This window comes from Diadema antillarum, unplaced genomic scaffold (assembly GCF_040938485.1).
Source record: "Diadema antillarum isolate AM-2024a unplaced genomic scaffold, OU_Dant_1.0 scf00000031, whole genome shotgun sequence".
NCBI classification, from domain to species: Eukaryota; Metazoa; Echinodermata; class Echinoidea; order Diadematoida; family Diadematidae; genus Diadema; species Diadema antillarum.
In genome coordinates this window covers 1,722,628-1,740,560 of record NW_027270920.1, presented here as the reverse complement: position 1 = coordinate 1,740,560, position 17,933 = coordinate 1,722,628, and the positions used below count along the sequence as shown (strand labels likewise).

Sequence of the window (17,933 nt, the reverse complement as noted above, 5' to 3'; positions counted from 1 at the left end):
TGGACATTTCAGGTTCTACAGTTTATCCATCTATCTACATAATCCCTTTCTCATCGATAAAGAGTTATCATACACTTTTGAACTGTTTTAGAACTATCAACCACGTATTACCAATCATGCTTTCTTTACCTATCTATTTATCTATATATCTGTTTATCTACCTATATATAAACCTCTCCATCTATTTATCTCTTGATTCATCTGTCTGTATAGTTACACTATTTCCATCAAAAGCAATACAATCCTAGGCCCATGCACTATGCGAGACAAGCGGTTTGTTTTCGTAGGGGAATCCCCATCGCTTCTCCAAACACACACTTGAGGGGATTCTGGTGAGTCACTATGTCACTTCAATTCTTCTTTCTTTTTCACAAAGAACACTACGATTTAGGATTCGTGGATAAACACTCGAGATGGAAGTAACACAATTGATGGTTTCAACTTCTCTCAAGGACAGACAATAATTGCAAAGGTTTGAGGAAATAGGGTTAAAAATTGTTTGCCTAACTATCACAGATTGTTTGTCCCGATGCTCTGAGGATGATTGTTATCTCAAACTGTCCCCCCCCCCCCCCCTCTGTACTCTGTGCTCTTGTTACAGACATACAAACATTCACACAAACATTCTATTTGCATGCTACAATTATGTAAGCAACATGTGACATTGTCTCAAAGATGATCTCCTATATGGTGTGGTTCATTGGGCCACGGCTGTGACTTGCAAAAATTAAATATGCATGACAGTGTAACCAAAGGTCTTGTTTAGGCTTGTCATCGTGGTAAGCACGCTGACCACACAATAAAGGAAGTATTTGTCTAAATAAAGATTGCTGAAAGAAAGCAAACACCCGCATAAACAAGAAAGCTGCGAAACCACAAAATGAAATTAGACAGAGGTTGGTTTCTGTTTCCGCTACCTGAATTGATGTAAGCGCCACAACGATTCACAAAGATATATACGTGGAAACACAATTAATTGATCAGAAACTGCCCCCGACTTGATTAACATGGCAATTAATGTAACAATAAAGGAATATCACGTGCCTAATCGTTGACTCCAGAATAAGGACCAAAAATGTGTGTGGAAACAGCATAGTATTTGGATAAAATGACTCTGGTGAAGACTCGAATATGATGCTCTTATTTGAAAAGGCTCTTCTACTTCTCAATTAACAGTTTTACACTCATTTAAGAAGACAGGTCCCCACTATGCTTATTACATGATTGCTGCGTACTTTCGTCCTATAACTTACACAAGAGTTTACATCATGGCAGTGAACCAGTCTATGACCACTGTATAACAGACGCTAGAAGCATTTAGAGATTGTCGGGAAGACTTCATAAAACATCATTCTCTAGCTCTTCATTAGCCACATGACATTTGAGAAACATGTTCAGGAGGACTAACAAAAAATTACTCAACTAGTATGAGAACCTGTTTTAAATCACATTTGCAAATGAAACTTCTTTTTTTTTCCAATCTGAAAGAGCTCTTAGTATTCAAAAACACAGTTGTGGAGGAGGATATGTCACTCATGAAGAACTGCAGTTTTAATTGCCAACTTCAAACGAATGCAGAAAACAGTAAGCCACAGTATACATTCCTTGAAGCCAATGTTGGCAGGATGTTCAGTTAAGAAAAGTCAGCATAAAATGCGAGGAACCCTGCTCACGGTCAGCAGGAAAGTACTAATTCTGATTTTTTTTTTTCCAGTTCTTTCCCTTCTTTTATTCTTCATGGAGGAAGGACTAAATCAAGATTGCATTTCTTCTCCAAGGTTAATTACTCGGCTCCACTTTTAACAGGAAGTCTCATAGGCTATTACTAGGAGGGGTATTAAGCTGTAATGAGCCCTTTGTTATGGTTGTAGAACTCATCACCACACTTGTGCCAAGTCTAATAGAGTTGTTGTTCAAAAAAACTAGAATAAATTATGACATCTTTTGAGTGACATATATCTCTTGAATTCTACAGTTTGTGAAAACGCCTGTGAGAAGACAGTGAATTCTTGCTCAAGGCTTATACATAAATGCATGTGAAGTCAATGACATGTTAAAGTTTGTGAGTCCCTTTTGCAACTCTGAAAATTAGATTCCTTTCATAAAATTAGATTCCTTTATTGGCGTAGGTAATTCAGACCTTTCCTTGTAGTAAGAATGCTGGAAACTTCTTCATGAGATGGAGGGGTAAACAATACTATAGATTTCCAGTGAATTTATTCAGACCCCTAAGAAATTCAACCTTAATTCTCGAGTAGCATGGGCCTAGTTTTTCACTTCTATTCTAAAAATTCTGAGGTGTATTACCGAAACATTTCATACACAATGTTGGGAGACATTTATTCTTCAGCCTTACAAAATGTCATGATGTCTGCAAAAGGGACATAAGACACCTTTATGACGTCCTCAATGTTAAGGGGAACAGAACATAAGTTCTTTATAGCTGCTGGACATGGTCGAAACATGATGTTGACTGCAAGACAATCACTCAAGCAGACTGAGTTTTGTCTTGTGGCTGGAAGAGATATTAAAGTGGCACACCACTCACGTTTTAAAAGGAATAGTCAAAGCCCTGGCAGCGTGGGGAAGCATGGATGGTCCGACTGAATTCCAGGGCTGCCAACTCTCACTCATTGAGAGTGAGACTCACTCATTTTATGGTCCTTTCTCACTCTAAAACTTTATTTCATTTGCATGCATTTCTATTGATCTCACTCATTTTGACTCCTAAATTATAGCATTGGCCTATGGGAGTCTCACTCTCAACTAGTTTCCAATGTTGGCAGCCCTGGCATTCGCTGCCCACCAGGGGCATTCCAAAACGAACAGCCCCCACCCACCAGCCACACGTCAGCGAATCTGTGCATCGAGGCCTACGCTCACTGGTAACGGTTGACTCCAGTCGAGGTTTTCAGCTGTGTGCGTACTTTTGTAGTTATCAGTGATAAAGCTGTATTACAATTTGTTTTGGGGATTCTTGAATATATCCAAGCCGGGCCAGCCTTTCCTCTCTATGGTATCCCCATGCCACAGGATCTTTAATACCCCTTTTATACTGGGCACGACTTTTATTTAGCTCGCTTCTGAAGCCAGCTAACTTTAGCTCAGGCTAAGTCGTTTTATACTGCCATTCTCGACCATACACAAAGCATCATTGCGCATTCAGTGACAGTTTTCATCACTTGCGAGTACGTATTCAATGCGTTACTCGTGAAATTCAACCAGTAAGCGGCATATATATCGTGTATACGTACTGAGCTGGTCTATTGTTTTTTCTCACGACTTAATCATGTCGTTTGCTAGTTCAAAGAGTTCATTGAGAGTTTTACCAAACAGCAAACAGTGACAGCGTAAAATACTATTGATACACCAATGCGCTGCGTAATACACAGCGCGCCAGTACAGCAGTAAACGTACATATTGGCTACACGCTTTCAGGTCACGGGTCAGTGGATTTAGCCCGAGCTAAACTCGAGATACCTTTTATACTGAAGTTAGCTCAGACCTGAAGCTGACCTGATCCACCTCCCTAGAGTGGACTAACTTTAGCTCGGACTAACTATTTTTCGACCTTTTATACTGAGAGTTAGCTTGCTTCAGGTCCGCACCTGAAGCGAGCTAACACCCAGTATCTCCATCATGCATGATGGAGTCGCAGCATGATGCGACTCAATTCCTCCTAATCAGGAAGTGGCAACTACACTGCACTTAACATCACATTTGAAAACCTTTCTTGTTGAGAAGTGCATCAATTTAAAAAAAAAAAAATGAGGTGTAGCCTACATGTACATGTAAGTTTTCTCTATTTTTCTCACGTTTCCTTCCAGTACATAAATCAGCAGGTGTTACTCTAAAGCAAGACATTTTTGTGGCATGAAATTTTTCGCGAATCGGAGCCAATGGCCTTTTTCACAGAACAAATTTTGTTGCAAATTGCCACAAGCATTAAATGTACATTGTTTGGATTAAAATTTCTCATCAATTAAACTGTAGTGATGATATCATCTACCATTGAGATGCACACACAATTTAATCTAACATTTGTATTTCCATTTCAAAACAATTTCTCTTCTCAGAAGAATTAAAAAAGAATCAAAGCTTTACATCAAACAATTCAAGAATTGTTATGATTTTGCAATGATGAATTTCATGTAGAAAGGGTTCGTAATTTCTTAATTAATGACAAAGACGTTTCTAGGGTATCTTTTATCAAAAGTACAAAATATACACTCATTCAGCCTGTTATTCAGGGGTTGGATACACACAATTGCGCATTGTCAATCAACGAATGAACAGCAGAATCTAATGAAAACATCTGAAACAAAGTGTGTACAAGAATCATACAAGAATGCTTTGCTTCGGTGTACATTTGATACTTCTTCCTCAACCATTTGGATAAGGAAATGCATATCATTCAGAAACATTGTGTACAGAGTGCATTAAAAGTTATATGATGAGCCAATCTACAAAGACTTTTAACTTTGTAATGTTAATTCACAGCCAAAACATAGTTCTCTGAAGGGTAGTTCATCTTCAACTCTTTGGAAAATGCTTGCAATTCATCAAAAGGGTCTACCAAGAAACTTTTCTGGCTGACGCGATTTGCAAGTTGATTGGTCAAATGAGTTGCTGTCGAGTATTTTGAGATCAAAGAGCAAAATAATTACGATTGTATGCATACGACTTATATTCCTGAAGAGCCCTCCCAGTTCGATAGTGGGTATAGGTAGAACATTACCGGATGACTGACTGTGCCCTAGAAATCATTGTCCCAACAAGCTGTACGCGATCCACTCTAGCATAGAAGATCAGTGGAGAATGCCATGGCTCGATTTTGTCGATTAATAATCACTTTAAAAAAACCTACATAGCAACCACAATTGAGTACGTTCTGAGACCATAGTTCTTCCTGCAAACTTCTTTGGCTGATAATTCACATTTTTTGTCGTTACTTAGTTAAAATTGTGTTATCACCACATTATTTCACACATTTCGAATACGCATATGTGTCCATTTAATTCTAGAGCAAAAATTGACAATTCTGCAGGCACATGAGAACAATGTTTACCCTTTAAACTTTGTGATAATTGATCAACACGACCTTGAGAGATTTGAAGAGCACAGGCGGGAGGGGAAACAAACGACAGAGAGCTGCGACGAATTGTAGAGGAAAGTGAATCAGTAGAACAACACTCGCGGAAACTCGGGGCACAGAAAATCAAGGAAGCCGAGGCGGAAACTGTAGTACGAGCTACAAATGATTGGTACTTGAAACGTGAACATGGCCATAAATGATAGTCATCCCAAGTAGACGTGTATGCTGGAAATTCCCTTATTTGAGAGGGAATACGGACCACTCATCTACTTCTGTTTCAGTTTGGTTTTGCGGTTTGTCATTATTCAAATCTTGTTATAGGAAGTGGTGACGCACGCTAAATGAATGCTCCATTCAGCTCTGCTGATGAATTTCACTCTCATTAGCCACAGTCACACAGACAAAATACAGTGCACTCCCGTTATAACGAGCACAGTTATAACGAAATTCCGGTTACAACAAAGTAAAAATTCAGGCCGCAACATTATCCACTCTATGTATTGTTATTGTTTATTTGTTCGGTTATAACAAAATGTCGATATAACTAAAGAAAACTGCCTGTCCTGAGGACTATTACAATCGCGCTCCAAATACCAAGATATTTTGCGCACGTTCAGACGGATAGAAATATTCCCACTTATTGCCGATTGCAATAATTTGTCAACCAAAATACACATGCCTGAAATCTACAGGAATGATGACCCCCGCCCTTGAGTTTTTACGCTGTTGTGATGTTTGTTTTGAATGATGAGACAAAAAATATCTCAAGTTTTTTTTGTTCTGGTGTTCACACACACTCTGTTGTATGAATTATCATGCTATATCTCAAGTTACCATGATAGTTCTGAAATAATTACAGGATTTCTTGGGATTTGTATCGCGATGCTTACCGCACTATTTAGTGGGATTTTTATGTTCATGCAGGCAGAAATCTCGAGATTTGGATCATGATACAAATATCGAGATTAGTATCCTGTTAATTCATGTCACTGTGAATCCCATTATCATCATAAGTGTAAATACAAGTTTGACACAGACCTTCAAGGTTTCCATTCAACTTACTGTCATGAAGGTGAAGTTTAACCTGTTGACGATGGATTGATTTAGCTACAACACGCATTTCCCATAGACCCCTGCCCGAGTATACTTGGGACTCATCCTCAACGGGTTAATAGGACCTGACCATTTGAAATACCATCTTAATGTTTGCATACACAGATATCCATGTATTCATGAAGACTCTCAAGATGAAAACAAGATCATATTGGAGTGCCAAGAGATATTTTTTGGTCTCGTATCATTCTCTTGCCAAATGTGGCTCCTACATGTGTCTGTCTTGCCTTTCATCTAATTATAGATAAAAATAGAGAGAATTCCAGAGTTCACGTATTTTCATTGTTTGTTTTCAGTAGTGGTTTCATGAAGGTATACCCCAGCTTCTAGCTTGCATCACCTCATCTGCATACAATAACAGATCAATAAATTCTTATGGTGGGGGGGGGGGGGGGGTATGTAGGTGTGTGCATGCACTTGTGTGTGTGTGTGTATGTGTGTTTCAAAGAAGAATCAAAATAATGGCTTAAAGTAAGAAACAAACTTCTAGTGATGACAAGACAAATATTTGCAGATATGCAGGGACTGCCAAGCAGTTGGAAAGTGATGGATTGCCATGTGTACTTAAAACTGGGCAAACTCCCTGAAAATAGGGCATTCAAAATGCTGCATACATAGATATTTGAACAAAGGAAAAGCTTTTATAACTAGGATTTCTCTTTCTCCATCACCCAAATACCAATATCTCCAAATTTTTTATCATGATAATTGCCTATACCGGGAACTATATTGTGTGTGGTTTTTTTTTAAGTAAATGTGATGGTCCTACAGAAATAGACCTGCCACTGATATGAAAAGGACCTTTTTTCTTATTCTTTTCAATTGTTGCAAATACTGTGCCTGTAATGGTGTACTGTATTATGTCTTCTCAGATGATGAAATGTACATTGCATTTAAAAGCATGGGACATATTCATGTATAGTATCATTGCATGATAATAAAAATGTGTGCAGACTTTTTACAGTGTTCCAATTTAGCAATCTATGGCCATAGAGTTTTCCATGACTTGGAGATACTCCACAACAAATTATTCGTTCACAAAAACAAACAAAAAACTCATCTGTTCTTCCTCACAAAAAATACTGAAGTTTTCTATCTATCTTTCTTTTTTTCCTTCGAAGAAATATGGGTTTCCGCATGAATCTGTTTAAATTATGGCTAAATCTTATATCCAAACATTGTTTTGGAGGCACAAAAGTGAATGCAAAACGAATGGGAGTACATGAGTAATGAGCATAGCAGGAACAATCGGGGTATCATTTGAAGTCGTCCCCCCCCCCCCCCAAAAAAAAAGAAAAAAAAAAAGAAAGGGGGAACAAAACATGAACTCTCAGAATGATCAAGCATCTGTCAGAGGGTTCAAAAAACAGATTTGGGTCAAAATTTTGAAGAACATTCTGATTCATGTCACAACAATAATGACTCTGATTACAGATGAGTCATTATTCAAATCTATATTTGTTGAATTTTGCACACAAAAAAGAACCCAATCCCCCCCCCCCCCCCCCATTTATCACTTTGAATGCCTACGATTGTTTTGTATGAAGGAAGGTGAATTCCTAGGGGATATCCAGATCTACCTTACAGAGAAAAAAAAAAGAATGAGCAAACTTCGGAAATTCAAGGCCATGTATGACTCACACACAAAAATAAATAATATTCTTTTTCTCTCTGGTGTTTTTTTTTTTCCTTCTAAACTCGGAAGCAGCCGCCAAGGATCATGACAAAAGCGTGAAAAATTACAGGATGCTCCAAGAAGAGAGTAATCTTTCCTTATTTCTACTTTGTATCCCACTTTGGAAGTGTGTGTATGTGCGTGTGTGATATTTTCTGGCTGAGAATACACTACAATAGATAACAGGCACATTAGCGTCCACTCAATTACCCCAATGTTTACATACACCTTCGGGAAGTGAGTTTCATATATCAGTCGAAGCACTGAAATAATATTTGAAGTTTGCATGACAAAACACATCCCTTTCGTCTCGCAACGGTCGGCTTACAGTCATTACGATAACGCAAAGTGTCGCGATGGAGCACACAGGTCGTTTTACAATTTGCGTGCAGGAAACCACACCATACGCAATTTACTTTGGCCGTATCCAAAAACTGATACAAGTGGTTTGTGGAGGAAATACTCTTAGCTCCTCTCTGAAACATGTACTTCTCTGTATTTATATTTCACTATCAAGATTACAATAACGCAGGGTCAAACACCTTCATCATTTTCAAAGCATCACAGTTCATTTATTGGGAGAAATGACTCAAGATTTTGGCACAGGTTCAAGTCTCATTAATGACGCCAATGTCTGTCGCGTTTTTAGTCCATACTGCATCCTTCTTATATAGAGTGTGTATACGAGCATGTCATTTTGGTTGTAACATGCAATTTAAAACCGCATTTGCCAGAGAGATAGGCACAGGGCGGCCGTACCTACTAAGCTGGAAATTGTACATTATAAATGCAGTATACATACATTCACACTGCGATAAAAGAAGCATTTTATCCAATGTGTTGTGATGGTAACTTAGTATGTAAAGTGTAAAGTGTTTACTCGTAAGCTTTTATCAGAATGGGTGTTCTGGCATTGTTCCATTTCATTGTTTGTGTTTGTTTTGTTTACTCTTTGTCTGGCTGTTTGTTTATCAACAAAAAGTGCAAACAAGAACTAAATTATAAATGAGTTTGAAATAGGAATTTAGCACTTCATCCATGACCATATTCAAACAACAGTGAGATGGAAATGGAAGAAAATAAGTGGGACTGCTGTAAAACATCACTTTTATTTGTAGGACTTGTGCTAGTCACTTGTTCTGGAATTCTACCAACCAGTCATACAAAAATGGTCGACCTTACCATAGACTGTTTTTCAGTAGATATCATTTTATGAGATGGCCAACCCAGCCTGCTCTAATGTGGCACAAGAAATGTAAGAGTACCAATGTGAAACCATCATCATTATAAATGGATACAATGTATGTCTTTTTATTTTGCACACTGCCACTAGCTTAAAGAATTTTGACCAGACCATTTGATGACAACAAGCAATTTACAAATCCTCGTGATGTACCACACCTATTAAAATAAATCCTCTCTGTTACTTCATTTCCCCAGTGTGAATATGAACGTGATAACTGATTTCTCGTTATACCATGGAACAAAAACAGCTCCATAGTACTTGGTCAGTGGCGCACATCATACGCAAGTTTAATCGTTCACCCTAATGCTGCGAGAATTCCCTATAGCTATACTACGTGGAATACCAGGCTCCTGTGCCTAATGGATTAAAAGCACATACCGGGTATCCTGCTAGGATTGTGAGAGTTGGGGAGCCTCATGGATGGGCAGCATGAACTGTAGGCCTACCTCTTGGAATGGTCATTACCGAATTGTTTCAACTTATTTGTTTCTGCAGTGTGAACGTAAACCGCTTGATGGCTTTGTAATAGCATGAGGTACCTCCATGGTAATAGGAGGGCATTCCGAGGAAGTGCAGGCTCTGCTCTATGGATGAGATGCGCTGATCGCTATTGAGCTATATACCAAGGGTGATAATGTTTCGGAGGTGCCATTGATCAATCAATTAACATCTGACGAGAGCCTATCTCAACTTTCCATTGACTGTAGCCGACTGGCTCTGCAGACTTCACAATCACCCCATCCCCTTATCCCCCCCCCCCCCCCCATATCTACACATACCTTTTCTGCTTAAATTCGCACTCCTTGAATTTCGACCGACCTCTGCCGGCAATTAATATGGCCCGTTCACTCAGGGCCGAACGCAGGTGATGACAATAGGTATGCGGAGGGGAATGCTCGTGGTGAAAGTGGGTTGTAGGTTTCCTTCAACACACTGTTCATTTTTTCTTTCCTGTTGTCTACAATATGACACAATCCAATTTGATCAGATGTACGGAAGAATTTATTGCTTTTGTCACTATTTCGAGTGAAGTTGATACATTTGTTTCTCATCAATTCATTGGCTGGTTCACTGGGGGAGGGGGTTTGAAGAGGTTTGAAGTTTTTTGTTCATTTCAGTGGTTAAACACAAATAATACTGAAAGCAAGCTAGTACGTCGAAGTCATATGCGGTGGTATTGACACATAATCTATTTCATTATGGTTTTATTTGTATCAATTTTTTATCAACTGATACTCATGATATTAACAACACCATAAAACATCGCTTCTCATCATATGTACCATTTCTGTTGTCTCCATGGTGAAAAATCATAAAACTCAAATCTTCAAAAAGTGGTGAATTTATTTCTCCATGCTTCATTGTGGTTCTCACTAGTGAATGCACCCATTTGCAAAATTGCTGAACAAGTTTTAATTTACGAAATATCATGCTAACAAAATACATTTGTATATGTTGTGTAATACAGTACTAGTATGTTGAATGAAATGGAGAGATGTGTTTCAATTTATAAAAAAAAAATGACCAAAGAGGCTGGAACACAGACTAAGTGAAGAATGTATGGCAGGAGACTTGGATTTAGAGAATACGAAGCTCTTGAGATGCATTGATGAAATGAAAATGAGCAGATATGTAGTCCACTAGCATCTGGTACTGCCCGTGGTATTACACACTAAATGGTACTACCAGATTTCCTTAGATTTATGATTATTTTGGTGACTTTCCGAATCCTAGGTTGGTATTTCATCTCAGTGAAGACCTAATTCCAAGAACTTGTGCTCTCACCACGCCAATGTTACAGTCTATCCTCACTTGCACTTTCCGCTTTTCTACCCTCTGTAACATTTCAAGTGCACAGAGACTTTCCGTATGGTATAACACACTTTATAAGATTAATTTCACAAATTTGATCACTATCATCATCATGACATGAGAGTAAACTGTGAACTTAGAAACAGAAAGTCATTAACTGTGCACAGCACCAACCTCCTTCTAGCTCTCAGCTAATAACACACTGAATGATCTGTTTGAAACTCTCCACCTTTCTCTGCTTCGCATCCTTATTTACAGAATAGTGCAGTAACAGGGTCGATGAAACAGTTTCTATAGCAACACACCTGTGGACTTTAATTCAATTAGTGCCATTTTTGTTTGGAGGATGTTGGTCGATTATCTCCCTTGGCCCGAATTCCTTCTCCACGTAAATACCTTGAGCAGAGTTGGTAGTTCTGCTCGAGCCAAAGACAAGGTGTACAACACATTTAAATCAAAACAGAGAAAAGAAACACTGCTAATGTTGTTGATGGCATTTATGTTGTGTCATGAAAATTAAACTAAAAAAACCAAGGACTGTAAACATTTGCCTTATTCTGTGTCAGTTTTCTCAGAATGCCATTACTTCTTTCCACGTATGAAGTACTCAACTGATCAACATGTGGATATACTACCCTATTTGGGGTTTTCACCATCTGCAGGATATTGATATGCCGTTATAAATATTACAATTGGGAGCCAGTGGGAACAATGCCCTATTATCCCACCCTTATCTGATATTCTCTCTTTTTTTCTTCTTCTTCTATCTGTCTACATGTTTGTTCGTGTGTTTGCTTGCTTGCTTGCATTCGTCACCTGTCCTTTCCTTTTTCCTCCTTCAATTCTTCTGTCATTCTTGCTCTCTATCCATGGCTGTCAGTCTCTATAGACCAAAAGACAGACTGATGTACACTTAAGAATATACAGCTGTAGTTTGGAGAAGTAGAACCATTATTATGGTTTGTTTGTTTTTTTAAATGTGAAAATGTTGCATCAAATCATGCTACACATAGATTCAGAAATATCATATTGTGCAAGTAAATAATAATAATGCTTTCTCTTTTTCAGGTTTAATAAAAGAAGATGTACTTAATATGGTAAAAACATACTAAGCTCTCTTCTTCTTTTCTTCCTCCTCCATAAACTGTAATTATTTATACTATTATTATTATTATCATCATTATCATTATTACCATCATCATTAGAATCAGATGGATATCAATATTATACTACCTTCAAGCTGTTTAACCTAATTCATATTTACAAGTTATGATCTTGTGTTGTCATAGTTACTCATTTTGTTTGTTTGTTTTTCTTTGACTTGGTATGTTCAATTTATGTCATTTTGTAAAATGATGTCATCATATCTTTGTTTTTTATCTGTGCATGGACATACTGTAGAATGGCCCTGGCTGAAACTTGTACCATGATAAAATGAAATAAATGAATGAGAGAAAGAATAGTGAATATAGTTTTTTTATCCTTTTCCTTTCTCTTGTTCTCATTTTGTCTCCTTCTCCCCTCATATCATTATTCCTATTTTAAAAAAACTGACTCAGTCTCCACAAAAACTTTTTAGACCATGGCTCAGGAGCATGTTACAACAATGGCTGATGTTAAAACAAAACAAATATAGCACTTGTGTGTGCTATATTGTCTCTATTATACTCGGTGTACATCAATTCAGGCACATGCTCATATTACATAACTCTGACTCATTGTGCATCATACCAAAAAGTTCTTTGAAATCCCGCACAAAAACATAAATATGTCTGAGTAAAAACCCGCTTGCGGGCCCTCCCAATAAAAGGAATTAAAAAACCTCAAAATAAGAAAAACAGAATGATATGCAAGAAAAAAAAAAGAATTTAAAGATTTTAAAGTCAAGAAGAAGATGGCACTCCTTGGAATAATATTTTGGTGGCAGTCACCACACTTCTGGCCCAAAATGGCAACATTAGCAATACAACTCTCACTTTTTATGCCTTCTCATATATTTATATCTCACTCGTCCTTCTTTCACTCAGAGTTTTAACAGAGCTTGGGAATTTCCACTAGCCACGTACGATTCTCCCTGCTTACGTCCAAGAAACCCACGCTATCGTTGATAAGGATGTCCTCCTCCGGATTCGTCTTCTCCAAAATCCCGCTTCCTTCCCACTGAAAAACAAAAAAAATATATGAAAACTTTCTCTCAAAACTCCCGTCCCCCTCGTTTGCAGAGAATCGGGAGGAGGTGGTAATTTAGGAGGACCGAAGGAAGCGTGGTAATTGGTCCCCTTTGAGTTGGATGTCCAGTCTTAATTGTTTCCAGTTTACCCTTTTGAGTTCAGCAGAGCTATCAATGCAATTTCACAGGTAATGAAAATACCTCAAGACAAGAATAAATACCAGTAATTAAAAAGTTATTACGTAAATCACGAGGATTGCGTGTTACAAGTGACATCTGAGAGACAGCCATTTTGATGATAATAAATTGCCCACACTGGGATGGTGTCCTCAAATTACTAATTGGAAACCATATGCTAATGCCTGGCTGCCTTGGCATAAATGTGGAAACCTCAATCTTTCAAGCTTTTTAAACATAGTTAGAATTTGCTTGTATTTTCACATGTCTTCTCAAAGCTGGGCAGTCTGCAATGTACATGTAAGGTAGATACAAATAATAACATGATTTCAATGCCATGTATCTCCTCAAAAGAATCAGGTAGTACACATATTCAAGTCACGTACAAATAAAGTATAAAGTCACTACATGAAACATTCATGATTCTGAATACAGTTTGACTTTGTTATGAAATCAACAGACATGAGATAAATCTTGGATAATTTCCATCGGGATCTCAGCACTCAACGTTGTCAGCGTCCTTTGAATTTTTGTTTCAATTGGAAAGATTCTTAGAAAAATAGATGCAATAAATCTTTCATGTTTCGGATCTCATGCTTCCTCACATACTGTTCCATTGACAACGCCTTTCTTTTTCTCTTTTCTTTTCTGTTCTAAAAGACCACCTACCACACACATTGAAAGTCAGCTGGTCCACACTGACATGTTTGTCTTCGTTATTGGTCGTTGAGTCCTCAAGTCACGTTATTTTTTTTTTTTTGAGGAGGGGGGTGGGGTGGGGAGAGGCGAGGAGAAGCTTGAGAAAAACACAAGGGTAAAATAGCTTGTTTACTGGCCACAGCTGATCGGCGGAGGATTCTAACAATTACGGCTAAAGTACACCCTAGGTCGGATCTTCCTTTGAACCAATTTGCAAATGACACCTCTTCTTTCCCTTCCCCTTGTTAAGTGCTGATTGAGGGAAGGATATTTGCTGACAGTGTGGACAATGGCGGTGGCAGCGATGGTGGTGGTGGTGGTGGAGGGTAAGAGGGCGTTTCCTGTTAAACCTCCCAGACACATGGAAGAACTGAGAGCTGGTATAAGGACATCCTTTCCTCTTTCCTCTTTCTCTGAGAGCTGCTGAGTATGAAGCACTGCAATCCAGATGCACTTACTCCTAGTTGTTTGGTATCTCAAATGTATGAAACAAAGTTTCACTGTGAACATTAAAGTTTAGATGTAAAAGTAAAAACATGATCTTCCTCACGAAGAGAGTTGATTTGCCCCCATCAAGCCAGACTAACTCACCTGAGCTAGTTCTACCAGATAGCATCAGGTACGTAGGTCCATTGATTGCCCCCCCCTTCCTCTCTCTTTCTTCCCCCCCCCCCCTCCCCCCCCCCCCCCCCCCCCCCCATGTCAAACACTGTTTTGTCATGGAGGATATCAGGAGTGCCCTCTGGTGTTCGTATTGGGGTCAGAGACGTACCTAATTAGAAAAAATGGAGGACAGGTTGAATATCCCTACTTCACTTCACCTACAAACTGCAGTGAATGGTTGGCTATTGCTCCATTTGTCGAATCTTCCGCCCAAACTCGGACTTCCGCTCGGCGCGTCAACGAAACAGAAACCCTGCCGCTCCTTGTGCGGAATTATCAGCGAATAAAATATTTCCCACGGCCACTCAATAAGACAGTGGACTCTCGACTCCTCCTAATCATCATGCTCCCCGCCATCACCCCTCACAATTCGTTTCCCTCGTCCCTCTTTTCTTAATGACGTTGATTCTACTTTCACTTTCACATACCCCACCCCTCCCCTTCATCCTCCCTTCTCCCCCTCTTCCAATTAGCTAGGAAATCTTAACACCTATTGTATACCAGGCATTAAGTTAAAAAAGTGAACAGATAAGTGTGGCGGGGGTATAATAACCACAAAACTGTCTTAATGCGTTCTTAATAGGACTATTAAAGGTGATTCAATAAAGTTTGCTTCTCTCTCTCCCCCTCTCTCTCTCTCTCTCTCCTTCTCTCCATCCTGTCTTTGTTGTTTGTTTGGTAATTAATTGATTACTTAAGTCATTCATTCATTCTATCATTCATTTATTCATTCATTTATTCATTCATTCATTTATTCATTCATCCAATCATTCACTCATTTATTCATTCATCCTATCATTCATTCATTTGTCATTAAGACAATATACACCTTTACAAGGGATGACACACTACCAAAGGTCACAACTGTGCTGAGAAGACGCCGATCTGAGCTTGTAACTTTCATGCATACAACCACAGCCACACCCACAACCACAAACACACACTACAGGTGTCCTCAAGCGCAAAAATTAACTCACAGGTGGATCTACTTTCAATGACGTTAAACTTATGCTCCAAAAAGACCAAAAAAGGAGAAAATGTCCCTTTTCCAGGTATTGTGATAAATCCATGATTCAACTTCTGAAATGTTACACCTAAAGACGTCTTACTTAATTGGGATAGAGGGAATGCCTACCTCAACAGATTCTATTTGTACAAAACAACCGTCATGATAGTCACCGGAACACTAGCCAAATTCTGATTAATATTACGTCTGCGGCGCTGACGTCTTTGCTTACAAATCGCCCCGCTCCTGTCCCCAGCCAAGTGATCAGGTTCAGCCTACGTCTCTATTAAAATCTCATCGCATAAAGAATGAATTGGTGTTAATGAGTGGTGTATGCCATTTCGTCCTATTTCGATTCAGTGTGAATGAGCCAGGTTTCTAATACGTCATGACACTTGAAATTATATCACCTTCTACTCGACAGATCATGTCTGTGATTCCTGATAGTCTTGCTGTCACAGACTCTGAATCCTTAACCCGTTGAGGATGGGCTGATTTTGCTACAACACACATTTCCCATAGACCCCTGCCGGAGTATACTCGGGACTCGTCCTCAAAGGGTGAATTGCCTGTTAAAGGTCCCTAAACTTTGGCAACTGTAAAGAGGTTTAAACAACAACACCTTTTCCCAGACTTCCATCTATCTACACTGTCACACTTGTTCTATTTGTGAATATGTATAATTGATGTGTGTATAGGTGCAACTGAATTCAAGACTAGTGCATGTGTCAACTTACCTATTTCTACAAATAGATGTCATTGCTGTGCCTTTGCGCATAGACTAATATCATATTGCAGTAGTTTCACTTTGAATGTCTTTTGATTTAAGCTTCTTAAATAACATTTCCGCATTACATGTATAGAACTGGAAAGAAAATTCCTCCAGTGCTTCGATGCACTTCTTCACTTCAAACTCTGTCTTTCATCAGCAGATTTCTTTTTCTCTCTTGAACACAAAGGTACAGTTGAGTATAACAAGACCGTATGATTCTATCTTTTCTATCTCCATAGCATATAAAACAATAGTAATAGTAACAAGAACACTATAGTTTTCTTCTATTTTTTTAAAGATATACTACTGAATCAGGGCAATTACCCTCCCCCCCCCCCCCCCTCGGCTAAAATACTGGTTAGTGATAAGGTTAGAGTAAAGATATGGGTTAGGGCTAGGATTAGGTTTAGGATTAGGATTAAGGTTAGGGTCAGAGGAAGGGTCTGGGGTAATTGCCCAGGGGGTAATTGCCCTCGACCCCATGCTACATTGGAAGAAGCAGTTTCCATGGTAACCCTCTCTGATACCAACCTTTCTTGAGGAGCAAGAAGTTGTCAGTCTCTGCCGTATCATTCATGACACAAATTTCTGCCGTCTCCGTGTTGTAGTACGCTGCACCCAGTTTGCCACCGTGCCACATAAAACTTAGGTATATCTGGATTAATTCAAAAAGAAAATACACATACAATATAAGGAAAAGGGTAAGAAATATGAAATAATAACAGCTATGGGTGAGTATGATTGCAAATGCAGATATATCATAATTAAGGCATTCAAACTTTTCCAAAGGAGAAATCGAAAACTTTTACATTAACATAAGATATTGCTTTATACACAGAGGGTTTTTTTTTTTTCGGTATTCTTCTGTTGTTTGTATTATTTGCATTGTGGGATATGAAAATTTTAGTCTTGGCAGATTATTTGTTCTTTTTTTTAAACAGACATTTGATCTGGAATACTCTCAGGGGGACTGGTACATTCTTTAATCAGCTTTAAAGAAAATATGGATGAATCGAGTACAGTGCATCTGATGTGAAATGCAGAGTGGATCCCGAACAATCTCGCAATTCAAAAGCTGCTGTGAATAAAAAAGAAAGAAGTGAAAGACAAACAAGAGATAAAGAGAGATGTAATATATCCTAAATGAGTTTGGACAGGAGAGAAATACATTGATGAATCATCATTTCAGATTCAGCTGGGTGATGCACTCTGCACTGAGACAGCAGTGTTACTTCCTGCTTTTTAAAGGAAGATATAAAAAAATCAAAACATATCATACACATGTCACACTTTAACATGAATTGCACTTCTTTTATATGATTCTGATTGTTTGTTTGTTTGTTTGTTCATTTCATTTTCCATCAGAGAAGAAAGCCCATATTCAGCTGCACTAGCTGGTCTTCCATGGGGTCCAGTTTGAGTTGGATGTGAGGCATGACCACTTGACCAAGGCCCCGTTTCATAAAACTTGCTATCATTAACAAGTTACGATAGTTATTACAAGC

General features: G+C 38.6%; 1 protein-coding gene across 1 annotated transcript in view; it reads right to left on the bottom strand.

Moving 5' to 3' along the window:
• The window catches only part of LOC139741768 (mutS protein homolog 5-like), a 120,787-nt gene extending 103,757 nt beyond the window's left edge, over positions 1–17,030 (bottom strand). The window contains exon 1 of the mRNA XM_071652353.1: positions 16,960–17,030. Within this exon, the coding sequence (XP_071508454.1) occupies positions 16,960–17,005 (46 nt within the window). The 5' untranslated portion in view covers positions 17,006–17,030. The remainder of the gene's footprint in view (positions 1–16,959) is intronic.
• Positions 17,031–17,933: the final 903 nt, after the last annotated feature.